The sequence below is a fragment of the Pollachius pollachius genome, assembly GCF_949987615.1.
Source record: "Pollachius pollachius genome assembly, chromosome: 1".
Classification (NCBI taxonomy): domain Eukaryota; kingdom Metazoa; phylum Chordata; class Actinopteri; order Gadiformes; family Gadidae; genus Pollachius; species Pollachius pollachius.
This window is the reverse complement of record NC_136934.1, coordinates 52169069-52183425: the sequence shown is the minus strand read 5'-3', so window position 1 is coordinate 52183425 and position 14357 is coordinate 52169069. Positions and strand designations below refer to the sequence as shown.

The window sequence follows — 14357 nt, the reverse complement described above, 5'->3', positions numbered from 1 at the left end:
GTGTGTGTGTGCAAGATATTTCTTGCATTGTGAGAAAGATCTGCTCGCATTACGTATTTTCCGTGCATGGCAACAATGCAACTTCTGTCTGGCCTTGTTGGTTCTGGACCAGTTGAACGGTTACTCGGGACTGGATCTCCTCTGGGAGGTACCTGGGGCCCAGATGTCCGTCTTGGGTTTGGGTAAAAACACTCACTCAGGTCACGGTGGTTCCACAACCCACTGAAGGACCCCTGAGCTGTGGCAGAGGGGCATCATGTACAGAGAGAGGGGAGAGGGGGCACTGAGGGCCACTGGAGGGAGGGGGGAGTTAATGAAGGGGGGGGCACTGTTCACCTGCTCTCTGATTGGTTGGTGTCAGCACGGTGCCGGTTGTAGCCAATGAGCACAGCCATTGTGAGATGTCTAACCCTATCACACACACACACACACATAGATTATCTCACACACACGCACATAGACTTATCACACACACACATAGACTATCACACATACACACGGCAGCTTGTCCGGCTCTGACCCCGCTGCCGCACCGTTGGGACGTCCAGCTGCACGTGACGTCAGCGAGCAGGAATCCTCCACTGGCTTCTGTTCTCGCTACAAGCTCGTGCGAGCGTGAGGCGCAAGAATGACCCAAGAGCGCGCTCCCGTCTCAACGGAAAGAAGTAGCTGCCTCCTCTTAGCGGAGATACCATCGCGGTATGTGCGCCGCGCTCCTGAGGACCCCAGAAGCCGACCGTAATGACCTGAGAGCACACCGCTGGGGAGAATTTCCTACCCCAGGAATGCCAAGATACCCCCGGATACCCGCGGAGAGAGAGAGGAAGAGGGGGAGAAAGAGAGAGAGAAATCGAGATGGGGAGAGAGATCGAGAGAGGGAGAGAGAGAGGACTCAGGAATGACGGAACATTTAAACGGTTACGCGCGGTGGTTCCCCTCTCACTGTTTCCGCAGCTGATCGGAAACCTTTCTGGAAAGAGACTTCGGAAAACTTAATAAAACATTTTACACGATTGTCCGGACTGAGGCATTTTACGCACAGCCGCAGATTTGTGTGTGTGCGTTGTTGGGGGAGGATGCGTGTGCGTGCGTGTGTGTGTGTCGATGGGGGAGAATGTGGGGGTGCGTTTGTGTATTGTTGCCGGGATGTGTGTGTGTGGGGGGGGATGCTTGTGTGTGTTCGCGTTGTCGGGGGAGGGGGTGGCATTCCCATCACCTGCATGCCGTTAAATGAGGTTGCCATGGTGACGCAGCCTCGCCAGAAACAAACAGATCCCGGTGGAGGGAGGCGGGGCGACCGCGGTTCAACAAGTTACTCCCCTCCGCTCTTTATGAAGTAGACCGGTCCTCTAAACCAGGCCTACAGGGTCTGATACTCTGACTGCTGCGGCCAATCATTCAGGTATGAATTAATGAATGACGTCAATACATTACTCTCTCTACTCTCCTCGGTCGTAAAGCTGCGTTCTGTTCCCTGGAGCTCGGCTCCCTGCACGCGCACTGTCACATCCACTCACCGCCCCGTCGCGGGGGCGCGCCGGACGGCAGTCGGCAATTCTTCGCTGCTCGTGCACGTTGCACCCCGTCCCATTCCCCAGTCCCGCTCCGGTTCAGTCGGGTATCCTCCACTCCAGTCAGCTCGGATCCAGTCGGTCGGACTCTTCTTCCTCCCGCGGCGCCTAATCCGGATTAACTCCCTTCCTTCAGCGCTTAATCCGGATTAACTCCCCTCCCGCAGCGCCTAACCCGGATTAACTCCCCTCGCGCTTCATCTGGACATGGGTGCGATGCGCGTGCTCCTGTCCCTCTCCATCTCCCTGCTGCTCGCGGACGGACAGCCGGCAGATGTGCAAGGTGAGGAACGACCGGGAACTAAAGGATCTGGTTCTGTGTTTGAGCGCATGAAGTGGTTCTAGCGGTGCTAGCCGCCGCCACCACCCCCCCCCCCCCCCCCCCCACGCCCAGGTGTTCCTTATAGTCCCAAAGTTTTCAAATGTATTACGCGACGACGTGGTCTCCGGTCCCTCTCAGACCTGCCCTCTTGTTCATCTCCGGAATGTTTGCCGGTTTATGCGGTCGTTTTTTTGTTCACTTCTCAATCAACACCGCGAACAGAGGGGTGGTGTTGAGACGGTCTGAATAACATCCTTTATCCCATTGGGACCTGTTGACAGCCTCCCCGGGACCCGTCCCAGTCCTCCTCCGCTCTCCTCCTCTCTCAAACTCAAACTCCTTCTCTAGTTCGTACTTCCAGGAGACGCTCACTCTGGCTTTGCGCGAATAGCATTTAAGAGAAGATAAATTAACGAGAGCCTGTTATTCGTTTCTCCTGTCATTTGAGAGTCGGTCTGACGTTCATAACACGGTTAGAGAGGATTATGCAATGTTTGTTGGGGCTGAACGCAGGTCCAGCTGAGAAGACCTGAGAGAGAGAGAGAGAGAGAGAGAGAGAGAGAGAGAGAGAGAGAGAGAGAGAGAGAGAGAGAGAGAGAGAGAGAGAGAGAGAGAGAGAGAGGGGGGGGGGAGAGAGAGAGAGAGAGAGCGCATTATTTCAGACAAATGTGCTCAAATGTAAATGTATTGGGCCAAACATATCACAAAATATTGTATATATCAGGGCTCCAGACTGCGACCAAATGGTCGCATTTTGCAACCAACATTTGAGACTGTGCGACTGAATTTTGCATCTGGTCGCACATGTGCCCTTTTTTATTTTTTTATTTGTAAACGTTAAACGGGGAAGGGGCGCGTCAACGAATCCGGAATCTGTAGCAGGCTAATGAGTGAGAAGGATAGGGAATTGCCACCGTTAGTGGCTTATTTATGGTGGCGGAGGGTCCTAGGAATTAAATATCGAGCGCGCTGCACGTAAACATCCCTGTGAGAAGGAGAAAGATTTCACAACCTGCTACATGTGTTTGAACAATACGCAAACTATTGACTCGTTCTTTCGACCTGCGGCTAGTGTGCCAGAGTCCTGCACGGGTCTTAATTTGCAAAACCGTACCCGCAATACTTAACACCGCATCCGACCCGTGTTCCGACGGTAGCGCGAATTACAATCCTCAGCCGACCCGACCTGCTATAAATTGATATCGACACCCGACCCGCAGCAAAAGGAAAATTAGACCCATTAGATGGAACGCCGGGGGATTACACTATGTGGTGTTTGGCGTGGGGCTTTAGATTAGCGTGCAAAAAAAACACATCATCCACTGTTGACGGTTTTAGTCGACCCCTCCGCTCCTGAATAACATATCCAGCACCGGAGAAGTCTCGCTCGCAATCACAAAACCCGCGTCCGACCCGAAACCCGTGTCCGGCACATTCATTTTCACCCGTTTCATCCGTCGGGTACCAGTGGGTACCCGAACCCGGTCATGTCTTCATGCCATTGTAACGTGAGCGTTTGGCTGAACCCAAGTGCACAGATTGGCGAAGAGCGTGGAACAGTGTCAATCGTTTATTCGGATTCAGGATCGGCAGGCAGAATAGTCAGACAGGCGGGGATCAGGAGCAGGCAGGATAGTCAGACAGGCGGGGGTCAGGAGCAGGCAGGATAGTCAGACAGGCGGGGATCAGGAACCGGCAGAATAGTCAGACAGGCGGGGATCAGAGAGCAGGCAGGATAGGTGGTAGGTCAGGATTCGAATCACGGGAAAGCACTGTGAAACGCAAGAGACAATGTGGCAGGGAATGTTTGGAAGGAAAGGACTGATATAGGGGAAACACAGGTGAAGGTGGTTGGGTGAATTGGGAGTGATCAGGGTGGCAGGCAGGTGAATGGGAAAACCAGGGGCGGATCATGACAGTACCCCCCCCCCCCGGCAAGGGACGGCTCCAGACGTCCTAAATCGAACAGGGAGGGTGGAGGGGGCCCGGAGGAGGGTTAGAATTCCTCCGAGGCCTCAGAAATTGTGTCCTCCGAAGAGGAGGAGGACGCGACATCGGAGTTCCTTCTCCCCGGCAGGTCAGAGGAACCACTCGCCGGTGGAACTGTAGCGGGCGGGCGGGAGGGCGGGGCAGGTTGGTCAGGCCGGGATCGGTGGAAGTCAGAGATAAGGCGGGGATCCATGATGAAGCGAGCTGGGATCCAGGAACGCTCCTCCGGACCGTACCCCTCCCAGTCCACCAGATACTGGACCCCACGTCCACGGCGGCGGGAGCGGAGGAGACGCCGGACGGTGAACACCGGACCCCCGTCGACGAGCTGAGGGGGAGGAGGGGGCGGAACCAGAGGGCTCTCCTGGACAGGTTTGACCTTGGAGACATGGAAGGTGGGATGGATCCTCATGGAACGAGGGAGCTGAAGGCGTACCGCCACAGGGTTTATGACGCGGATTATGGGGAATGGTCCAATGAACTTGGGAGCCAGCTTGCGATTCTCCACCTTGAGAGGTAGGTCACGGGTGGAGAGCCAGACCTTCTGGCCATGTCGGTAGGCAGGAGCCGGCGTGCGGTGCTTGTTGGCAGCAGAAGCGTGGAGATCTGCAGCCTTGGAGAGAGCAGTGCGCGCCCGGGTCCAGGTGCGTCGACAACGACGGATCAGGGCTTGGGCCGAGGGGCAGGAAGACTCCTTCTCCAGGTCGGGGAATAGGGGTGGCAGGTACCCGTAGGCGCACTGAAAAGGAGAGAGACCGGTGGATGAACAGGTGAGGGTGTTATGCGCATATTCTACCCATACCAGTTGGTCAGACCAGGAGGCCGGGTTACGGTTCACCAGGCATCGAAGGGTGGTCTCCAGGTCCCGATCAACCCTCTCGGTCTTTCCATTTGACTGGGGATGGAAGCCGGAAGATAGACTGACGGTAGCCCCGACTAGGCTGCAGAACTCCCTCCAGAAGGCCGAGGTGAACTGGGGCCCCCGGTCAGAGACGACATCGGTGGGTAACCCATGGAGGCGGAAGACGTGGTGGAGGAGCAGGTCCGCAGTCTCTCTGGCAGAGGGGAGTTTAGTAAGGGGGATGAAATGGGCCAGCTTACTAAACCGATCCACAAGGGTGAGGACGACAGTGTGGCCCTTGGACGTGGGAAGACCGGTCACGAAGTCCAGAGAGATGTGCCACCAGGGACGATGGGGAATGGGCAGGGGGTGCAGGAAGCCGGCAGGGGGGCGGCGAGAGGTCTTACTCTGATGGAGAAGGAGTACAAGCGTCCCTTGGGGGGTGAAGTGCCCGGAAGTAGGTCGATGGCACAGTCGTAGGGACGGTGAGGGGGCAAGGAGGTGGCCCTGGCCTTATTGAAGACCTCTCTGAGGTCATGGTAAATGGCAGGGACCCCGGAGACGTCCGAGGCTGGAGCAGGAGTGAGAGCAACAGGATTCGGTGAAGAGGTCCTGAGACAGGATTGCTGACAGGTGACTCCCCATTCTCGGATGGAGCAGGTGGACCAGTCGATGTTGGGGTTGTGTCTGCGAAGCCAGGAGTGACCCAAGATGACCGGCTGGTTGGGTGTGGGCAGGAGCATGAACTGAATGGTCTCCCTGTGGCCTCCAGGCAGGAGCATGTACACAGGATTTGTCCGGGAAGTTACCCTCCCCAGCACGTGTCCAGCCAGGAATCTGGGGGAGATCGGCACTGGAAGTCTCTCTGGATGGAGTCCCAGCCGAAGAGTGAGGGACTGATCCATGATGCTCTCGTCTGCCCCTGAATCGACAAGTGCGGTTATGGGATGGGAACCGGAGGGCAACAGGAGCTCACCGGAGAGTGGGTCTTGTGGAAGAGGCAGAGTCAGAGATGGAGCTCACCAGTATGCCTCTGGTTACTCGTGAGCTCTGGCTTTTACCGGGCAATGATCGGCGATGTGTGCAGGCAGACCACAGTACAGGCAGAGGTTCAGCCTCCGTCTTCTCTCTTTCTCCTTCGGGGAACGATGGCTGCATTGGCTCCGGATTCCCCATTCTCAGGGAAGCTGTTGGGGTCTGCGGCAGGAAGGCAGAGGTTGCCGGGAACAATGGGCGAACAGGGCTGCGTGGCGGAACCTCAGAACACCTCTCCCTCCTGCGAGCCTGGATTCGCATCAGGTCTTGCTGTCCCTGAGCCGTGACGTCCATCAACTGCTGTAGCGCGCTCTCCATCCGGGAGATGCGGTCGTCCATCTGGGCTGGGTCCATTGTTGGCCAGATTGTTCAGTAACGTGAGCGTTTGGCTGAACCTGAAGTGCACAGACTGGCGAAGAGCGTGGAACAGTGTCAATCGTTTATTCGGATTCAGGATCGGCAGGCAGAATAGTCAGACAGGCAGAATCGCGGGAAAGCACTGTGAAACACAAGAGACAATCTGGCAGGGAATGTTTGGAAGGAAAGGACTGATATAGGGGAAACACAGGTGAAGGTGGTTGGGTTAATTGGGAGTGATCAGGGTGGCAGGCAGGTGAATGAGAAAACCAGGGGCGGATCATGACAGCCATAAACGGAGGCGCCTGGTCTGGTGGCAAACTGTCGCTTCCGTTCTTGTCGAACGCATGCGCGCACACGTGGAAACAGTTGGTATAGTATAATTTCTGCATCCATTGTCAAAATATTGATTAGTAATACAGTGAAAAAAATGAGAAAATCACATTGCCATGTTGATTTACGATGTGCGCCCCTAAAATTTCTGGTTGTGCCCCTAAAATCTTCAGTTAGAAGCCACAGTGCTCCTCGTGAATAAAGTTAGTCTGGAGCCCTGTACATGGTATGGTATACTATACACCCTGATCCTGCGGTTCAAGGTTCTTTACTCTGCAGTGACACTGACTCCCGCCCCTTCCTTTCCCCCTGACAGTGATTGACGTGTTGGGTCTGCAAGACGCCAAGCAGAACCTGGTTGCCACGGAGACGGTGGCGAGCGCCATGGGCGCTCTGAGCGACGTGTACGTGGCGTCCACGCTGCGCCTGCCGCCCAAGCTGGGTGGGGTCCTGCTGGGGCTGTACGGCCGGCAGGACAACAGGAAGTACCTGGAGGTCGCCGTCATGGGCAAGATCAACAAGGGTGAGTCCCCATATAGGTCCTCACGTCGAAGGTTTCCACATGGTGGGTCCCAACAAAGCAGCTCCACACACAAAGAAGGTCCCCAAGAAGCAGGTCCCCACAAAGCAGTTCCCAACAGATCCCTATAAAGCGGATATACACAGGTCCCCACAAAGCAGGTCCACACACGCAAAGCAGGTCCCCACACAGCAAGTCCCCACAAAGCAGGTCCCCACTCACAAAGCAGGTCCCCTCATACGAAGCAGCTCCACACACACACAAAGCAGCTCCACACACACAATGCAGGTCCTCACACACAAAGCAAGTCCCCACAAAGCAGGTCCCCACATAACAGGTCTCCACAGAGTAGGTCCTGAAAGAATCGTTTAATTCTACTAAAATGATTCCCACATTACACTCCAACTGAAATCAGACCATAATGACATCCCACCCAGTGATCTGGGCAGAACACAATCTTTACAGTAGCCAATAGGCTGTGTTCATCTGGCGGCCATCTTGGTTTCCCACACAGTTCAGATTAAACCACGCCCCCCAGTGCACTGATTTAACAATCGACCGGCTCATTGGTGGCTGCCAATGATAGAGGGATCGATAGGTACAATCTGGCTTCCATGGCGACGGCTGGGGGCTAATGTTGAGAAACAAGGGGAAAACAAGAGCGTTCCAAGATGGCCGCCCTGTGACTCAGGGCCGTTAGACCGTGGGCTACTCGTTAAGGAGTTGGACCGGCTCCGGCTGTGCTGTGTACCCCAATGTGTGTGGACCTCAAACAAGGTCACTCCTGTGTGTGTGTGTGTGTGTGTGTGTACTAGTGTGTATGGGTTCACCGGGTTAAAAGCAGAGAAAGGATTTCTTTCAAAAAGGGTCAATAAAGGATAACTTAAACATAAGACCAGAAGTTCTTAGAAAGGTGGGACAAGCAACATAAGGTCTTGCTGATAGGGAGTGGACATGTTTGATTAATATACAATGTTCTGATATAAAATAATAGCTCATGTTGAGTGGTTTTTTGACAATGTAACAATAAACAGTCTTGGTCTGGAAAGGTTAATAAACAGCTTGGCACCAAAGACATTGATTAGTTTAGTTCAGGGGTCAGCAACCTTTTCAACATGCAGTGCCAGTTTGACATCTTCTCGTTAATGAGTGTACCTTAAGCAACAATATATTAAAAATTAAGCTGAATCATGACACAGCGACCAAAAACATTTCCAGAAGACCTGGAATTGTACTATTTCCATAAACTAAAGGTATTTTTGGTTGTTATATTTGCAACAAGGGCTTACAAATTATAATTACATATGTCCCATCTTAAAAAAACATTTTCAGTAACTCATTCAAAAACATATTTGCACTGTGAGAAATAGAAAAAAATTAGAATATGGGATATGGAATGGAATGTTGGAACCATCCACATCAATATCTTTAAGACATGTACAGCTTTGCAAAACCATGTGCAGGCGATGCATCAATATTTTAAATATTTTCTTCTCTATTACTCACAACATAGGTTTAAAAACTATTAATTGATCCCATTTCAGAACACTGCTTTCTGTAACTAATTTAAACATATTTGCACTGGGAGGAAATGCCCAACAGAATATAGTGCAAAAAAAAATCGGTAGTAGTGATTATGCTGCCGCATTGTGCTGTGAAATTTTTTAATAATAAAATATATATATATATATGTATATATTTTTTTAAGTGTGCCAATGATTATGCTGCCCTGTGCCAGTGGTGGCACGCGTGCCTAGGGTTGCAGACCCCTGGTTTTGTTTAATATGCGTCATCTGTTTTGGTAAACTTGTGTTTGGGTTTGGTCGGTTGGTCTTATGTAGCCATCGTTCATAAAATGTTGCTGCAACAGACGTGTTATTTGAGTGGGAGAGACTGGCATTAACAATCTGTTAAACCTCTCATTTAACTCTGCTTGCATGTGTTTGAATATGTGTTTGAGTGCATGTGTTTGACAAACACACACACACACACACACAAACATACACACATATGTATGTGTGCATGTTTGTGTATGTGTGTGTGTTTGTTTGTGCATGCCTTCCTGTGTGCATTTGTGTGTGTGTGTGTGTGTGTGTGTGTGTCTGTATATGTTTGTGTGCGTATCAAAGGGACGTCTTGTAAACCAACTCACTGAAATATAAACCCTATATCTAGGTTCAGTGCAGGTCCTTTACGTGTGTTTGGTTCTACTTCCTGTCCGGTGCTGGTCTATCACCTAGTCTTGTTCTACTTCCTGTCCGGTGCTGGTCTATCACCTGGTGTTGTTCTACTTCCTGTCCAGTGCTGGTCTATCACCTGGTGTTGTTCTACTTCCTGTCCAGTGCTGGTCTATCACCTGCTCTTGTTCTACTTCCTGTCCGGTGCTGGTCTATCACCTGGTCTTGTTCTACTTCCTGTCCGGTGCTGGTCTATCACCTGCTCTTGTTCTACTTCCTGTCCGGTGCTGTTCTATCACCTGGTCTTGTTCTACTTCCTGTCCGGTGCTTTTCTATCACCTGGTCTTGTTCTACTTCCTGTCCGGTGCTGGTCAATGACCTGGTCTTGTTCTACTTCCTGTCCAGTGCTGGTCTATCACCTGGTCTTGTTCTACTTTCTGTCCGGTGCTGGTCGGTGACCTGGTCTTGTTCTACTTTCTGTCCGGTGCTGGCGCATTTCCATCCGAAGGTGCGGGTCGGTTCAGTCTGCAAAGGTACGGCACGGGTCGCGTTTCCCCCGCCTAAAGTGGGCGTGATCCGGACTGAGCCGTACTCGTCTCGCACTACTAAAAGGGTGCTGGCAAGTTTGAGCTAAACACGCCGTCCGCTGATTGGTCGACAGAGTCGTCAGTTCAGTGCGACAGGGGGATAATAACAAACAAATGCAGTACCCTCGAGGTATTTCTGTACAACGGAGAATGCTTCGTTTATTGAAGAAAACGTTGCACAAAGGTTTGTTGCCTTTCTTGGACGACCTACATTGTTTTTCTTTGTTCCATGGATTTATTAGCAGGCTACAATGTGTGGGGCTGCTATGAGGTGTTACGTATTTTAAGCACATGGGCTACCATACATAGCCACTAGGAAGTAGGATCGAACACATAAGCTGTAATTACTATACATAGCCACAAGGGGGGCAGGACCCGACATAAAAGCTGCAATAACTATTCCAGCCACAGATGGCAGCACCTTTAGACAGGTGAGGAGGGCGGAGCCAATATGTCACATAGGCCACGCCTACTCGGTATTAAAGCAGGGCCTGGAGCCAACGAGATCAGAAACATCTGGCAGTCCATACTAGGGAGTTAGATACAGAGGCCTGCTGTTTGTCGCTTGTCGCGTGTCCATACAATTCCCCTCCTTTTGCTTCATAGTTACCATACCGAAATACTTTAACAAATAAAGTGAGTTAAAAGCGATCCAAATTGGACTACTTACTCCAAGAACGCGACAGAGGTCACGATGTTTACGTAGCTGCTGCGACTATCGCCATACGGCTTAAACCCCGCCGACCGTAAGGGTAGTGTCGGCAGTGGAAACATGAGCCGTAACTGAGCTGGGCTATACCGCGCCCCCACTACTGGGCAGAGGCGTGCTTTCCGAAGCATACCCGCCAGTGGAAAAGCCCTATAAGAGGTGTTTTCTCTACTTCCTGTCCAGTGCTGGTACGCTAAGAGGTGTTTTCTCTACTTCCTGTCCAGTGCTGGTACGTTACGAGGTGTCTTCTCTACTTCCTGTCCAGTGCTTGTCTGTTACGTGTGTTTTCTCTACTTCCTGCCCGTTGCTGGTCCATGACCTGGTTCTGTTCTACTTCCTGTGCAGTGCTGGTCCGTGACCTGGTTCTGTTCTACTTCCTGTGCAGTGCTGGTACGGTACGTGCGCGCCGACGGGAAGGTCCACACGGTGAACCTGCAGAACGCCAACCTGGCTGACGGCCGGACCCACTCCCTCATCCTGCGCTTGGGCGGGCTGCGCCGCACGCACCTGAGCCTGGAGCTGTATGTCGACTGCCGATTGGCCGACTCCAACCAGGGCCTGCCGCCATTGGTCCCGCTGCCGAAGGAGGCGGAGCTAGCGGAGATCCGACATGGCTTGAAGGCGTACGCACGTGTTCAGGTGAGAACTAGAGACCACCCCACGCTAACTCACGGATAAGATGCCACCTTTATTCACTCATACGATACTCCTTTAGATATATCAAAATACGTCGATCAATGGTAGTCGTAGAGGTAAAACAAAATCAACATTATATCAGAGTATTACACGGCTCTTCTCAGTGCTGTGGAACAATCCGTTCACTTGCATGGGCCTTCCCGACTTTCCCGACCGGCGCTGAATTATATTTGATAATTCACCGTTGCTAAGCATATAATGACCGCTGTCAAGGAAACTGGATTTATTGCCGTCTTTCGCATCACTCCGCAAGTGGTCCGGTAATTTATCAACCCCAGCGTACTCTGTTGCTAAGCAACGTGCACTTCTTTGGCGGACTACTTCTCTGCTGATCCACACTACGAATGCTGGTGACAAATAAATTGTAAAAAGACACACTTTCTGTACATTATCCCAGGGCCGGCGTCCTATACATCATCCCTTACGTATTGCAGAGGACTGTTGACAGCATTTCTTTTAAATAGTAAACGTCTTAGAGTTAATAAACGTGTTTGTGTTGCGAGGGGGCGGTGGAGTCCCTGAAGGTGGCCCTAGGGGGCAGTGTGGCCACCGCCGGGGCCCTTGCAGACTGCCCCTTCCAAGGGGACTCGGCTCACAACACAGGTCTGTTTACTATGCATCCTACTGTCTATCCCTGGTCTGCTCCTATGCATCCTACTGTCTATCCCTGGTCTGATCCTACTGTCTATCCCTGGTCTGCTCCTATACATCCTACTGTCTAACCCTGGCCTGTTCCTACTGTCTATCCCTGGTCTGATCCTACTGTCTATCCCTGGTCTGCTCCTATACATCCTACTGTCCATCCCTGGTCTGATCCTACTGTCTATCCCTGGTCTGGTCCTATACATCCTACTGTCTATCCCTGGTATGATCCTACTGTCTATCCCTAGTCTGATCCTACTGTCTATTCCTGGTCTGATCCTATACATCCTACTGTCGATCCCTGGTCTGATCCTACTGTCTATTCCTGGTCTGATCCTATACATCCTACTGTCGATCCCTGGTCTGATCCTATACATCCTACTGTCTATCCCTGGTCTGATCCTATACATCCTACTGTCTATCCCTGGTCTGATCCTACTGTCTATCCCTGGTCTGATCCTATAAATCCTACTGTCTATCCCTGGTCTGTTCCTATATAACCTACTGGCTATCCCTGGTCTGTTCTCTGGAACATCCATTATGCTGTCTGATTGGTGCTCTGTTCTGATTGGTGCTCTGTTCTGATTGGTGCTCTGTTTTGATTGGTGCTCTGTTCTGGTTGGTGCTCTGTTCTGATTGGTGCTCTGTTCTGATTGGTGCTCTGTCTCTGCCCCTGCTCCAGTCAGCGGGGAGGTGAACTCCATCCTGGGTGAGTTCTGGCGAGACGCCTTCCTGCGGCACCTTGTTTAACCAGGTGGAGGCAACATAATCAATTATGATGTCATGACAGGTGATCATACGAAGGCCCTGATTGGTCAACTCATCATCTTCAACCAGATCCTGGGAGAGCTACGACTAGACATCAGAGAACAGGTGAGAGGAAGACAGAGATAGTTGGATCTGTCTGTCTGTCTGTATATTCATTCTTTAATCATATTCTCTCTCTCTCTCTTTATCTTTCTCTCTCTCTCTCTCTCTCTCTCTCTCTCTCTCTCTCTCTCTCTCTCTCTCTCCAGGTAAAGGAGATGTCTCTCATCCGTAACTCTATCCTAGAGTGCCAGGTGTGTGGTAAGTCATGGCCTTGATTATCTTATCTTAGCTTAACTTATCTTGGTGTGTCAAACCATTCAAGTCAACGTTTCAGGTCATTACTACATCTCTGTCTGTCTGTCTGTCCCTCTGTCTGTCTGTCTGTCTCCTTGTTTGTCTACCTGTCCACCTGACCCCCCATCTGTCTGTCTGTCTGTCTCTGTCCCCCTGTCTCCCTGTTTATCACCCTGTCTGTCTCCCTTACTCCCTGTCTGTCTCCTCACATGTCCCTGTCTCCCTCTCCCTGTCTGTCTCCCTTACCCCCTCCCTGTCTCCCTCTCCCCCCTCTCCCTCCCTGTCTCCCTCTCCCTCCCCTCCCTGTCTCCCCCCCTCTCCCTCCCTGCCTCCCCCCCTCCCCTCCCCCCCCAGGCTTCCAGGAGCCCCGGTCGCGCTGCTCCCCCAGCCCCTGACCCTGTCTGTCTGTCTGTCTGTCTGTCTGTCCCCCCAGGCTTCCAGGAGCCCCGGTCGCGCTGCTCCCCCAGCCCCTGACCCTGTCTGTCTGTCTGTCTGTCCCCCCAGGCTTCCAGGAGCCCCGGTCGCGCTGCTCCCCCAGCCCCTGACCCTGTCTGTCTGTCTGTCTGTCCCCCCAGGCTTCCAGGAGCCCCGGTCGCGCTGCTCCCCCAGCCCCTGACCCTGTCTGTCTGTCTGTCTGTCTGTCTGTCCCCCCAGGCTTCCAGGAGCCCCGGTCGCGCTGCGCCCCCAGCCCCTGCTATAGGGGCGTGTCCTGCGTGGAGGCCTTCGAGTACCCGGGGTACCGCTGTGGCTCCTGCCCCCCCGGGACCACGGGCAACGGGACCCACTGCAAGGACGAGGACGAGGTGGGGGAAGACACAGGGGAGAGACAGGGGAGAGACAGGGGAGAGACAGGGGAGAGACAGGGGAGACACAGGAGAGAGACAGGAGACAGGAGAGAGACAGGAGAGACACAGAAGAGAGACAGGAGAGAGACAGTAGAGACACAGGAGAGAGACAGGAGACAGGAGAGAGACAGGGGAGACACAGGGGAGAGACAGGGGAGAGACAGGAGAGAGACAGGGGAGACACAGGGGAGAGACAGGGGAGAGACAGGGGAGAGACAGGGGAGAGACAGGGGAGACACAGGAGAGAGACAGGAGACAGGAGAGAGACAGGAGAGACACAGAAGAGAGACAGGAGAGAGACAGTAGAGACACAGGAGAGACACAGGAGAGAGACAGTAGAAACACAGGAGGGAGGAGAGAGACATGAGAGACACAGGAGAGAGACAGGAGAGACACAGGAGAGAGACAGTAGAGGAGAGAGACAGTAGAGAGACAGGAGCGACACAGGAGAGACACAGGAGAGAGACAGTAGAAACACAGGAGAGAGACAGTAGAAACACAGGAGACACAGGAGAGAGACAGTAGAAACACAGGAGAGAGACAGTACAGGCACAGTAGAGGAGGGAAAATAGACACATTAGAGAGAAATTATATGAGCTATATCAAGTAAATAAAGTAAACAAAGTAAA

The 14357-nt window shown here is 52.6% G+C and overlaps 1 protein-coding gene across 1 annotated transcript in view; it reads left to right on the top strand.

Moving 5' to 3' along the window:
- Positions 1-1681: 1681 nt before the first annotated feature.
- Positions 1682-14357, top strand: part of thbs3a (thrombospondin 3a) — a gene marked incomplete at its 3' end in the record, with an annotated part of 21378 nt that continues 8702 nt past the window's right edge. Inside the window, exons 1-8 of the mRNA XM_079755736.1 lie at positions 1682-1854; positions 6765-6971; positions 10827-11080; positions 11641-11740; positions 12462-12488; positions 12570-12652; positions 12796-12847; positions 13538-13686. Of these exons, the coding sequence (XP_079611862.1) occupies positions 1779-1854; positions 6765-6971; positions 10827-11080; positions 11641-11740; positions 12462-12488; positions 12570-12652; positions 12796-12847; positions 13538-13686 (948 nt within the window). The 5' untranslated portion in view covers positions 1682-1778. The remainder of the gene's footprint in view (positions 1855-6764; positions 6972-10826; positions 11081-11640; positions 11741-12461; positions 12489-12569; positions 12653-12795; positions 12848-13537; positions 13687-14357) is intronic.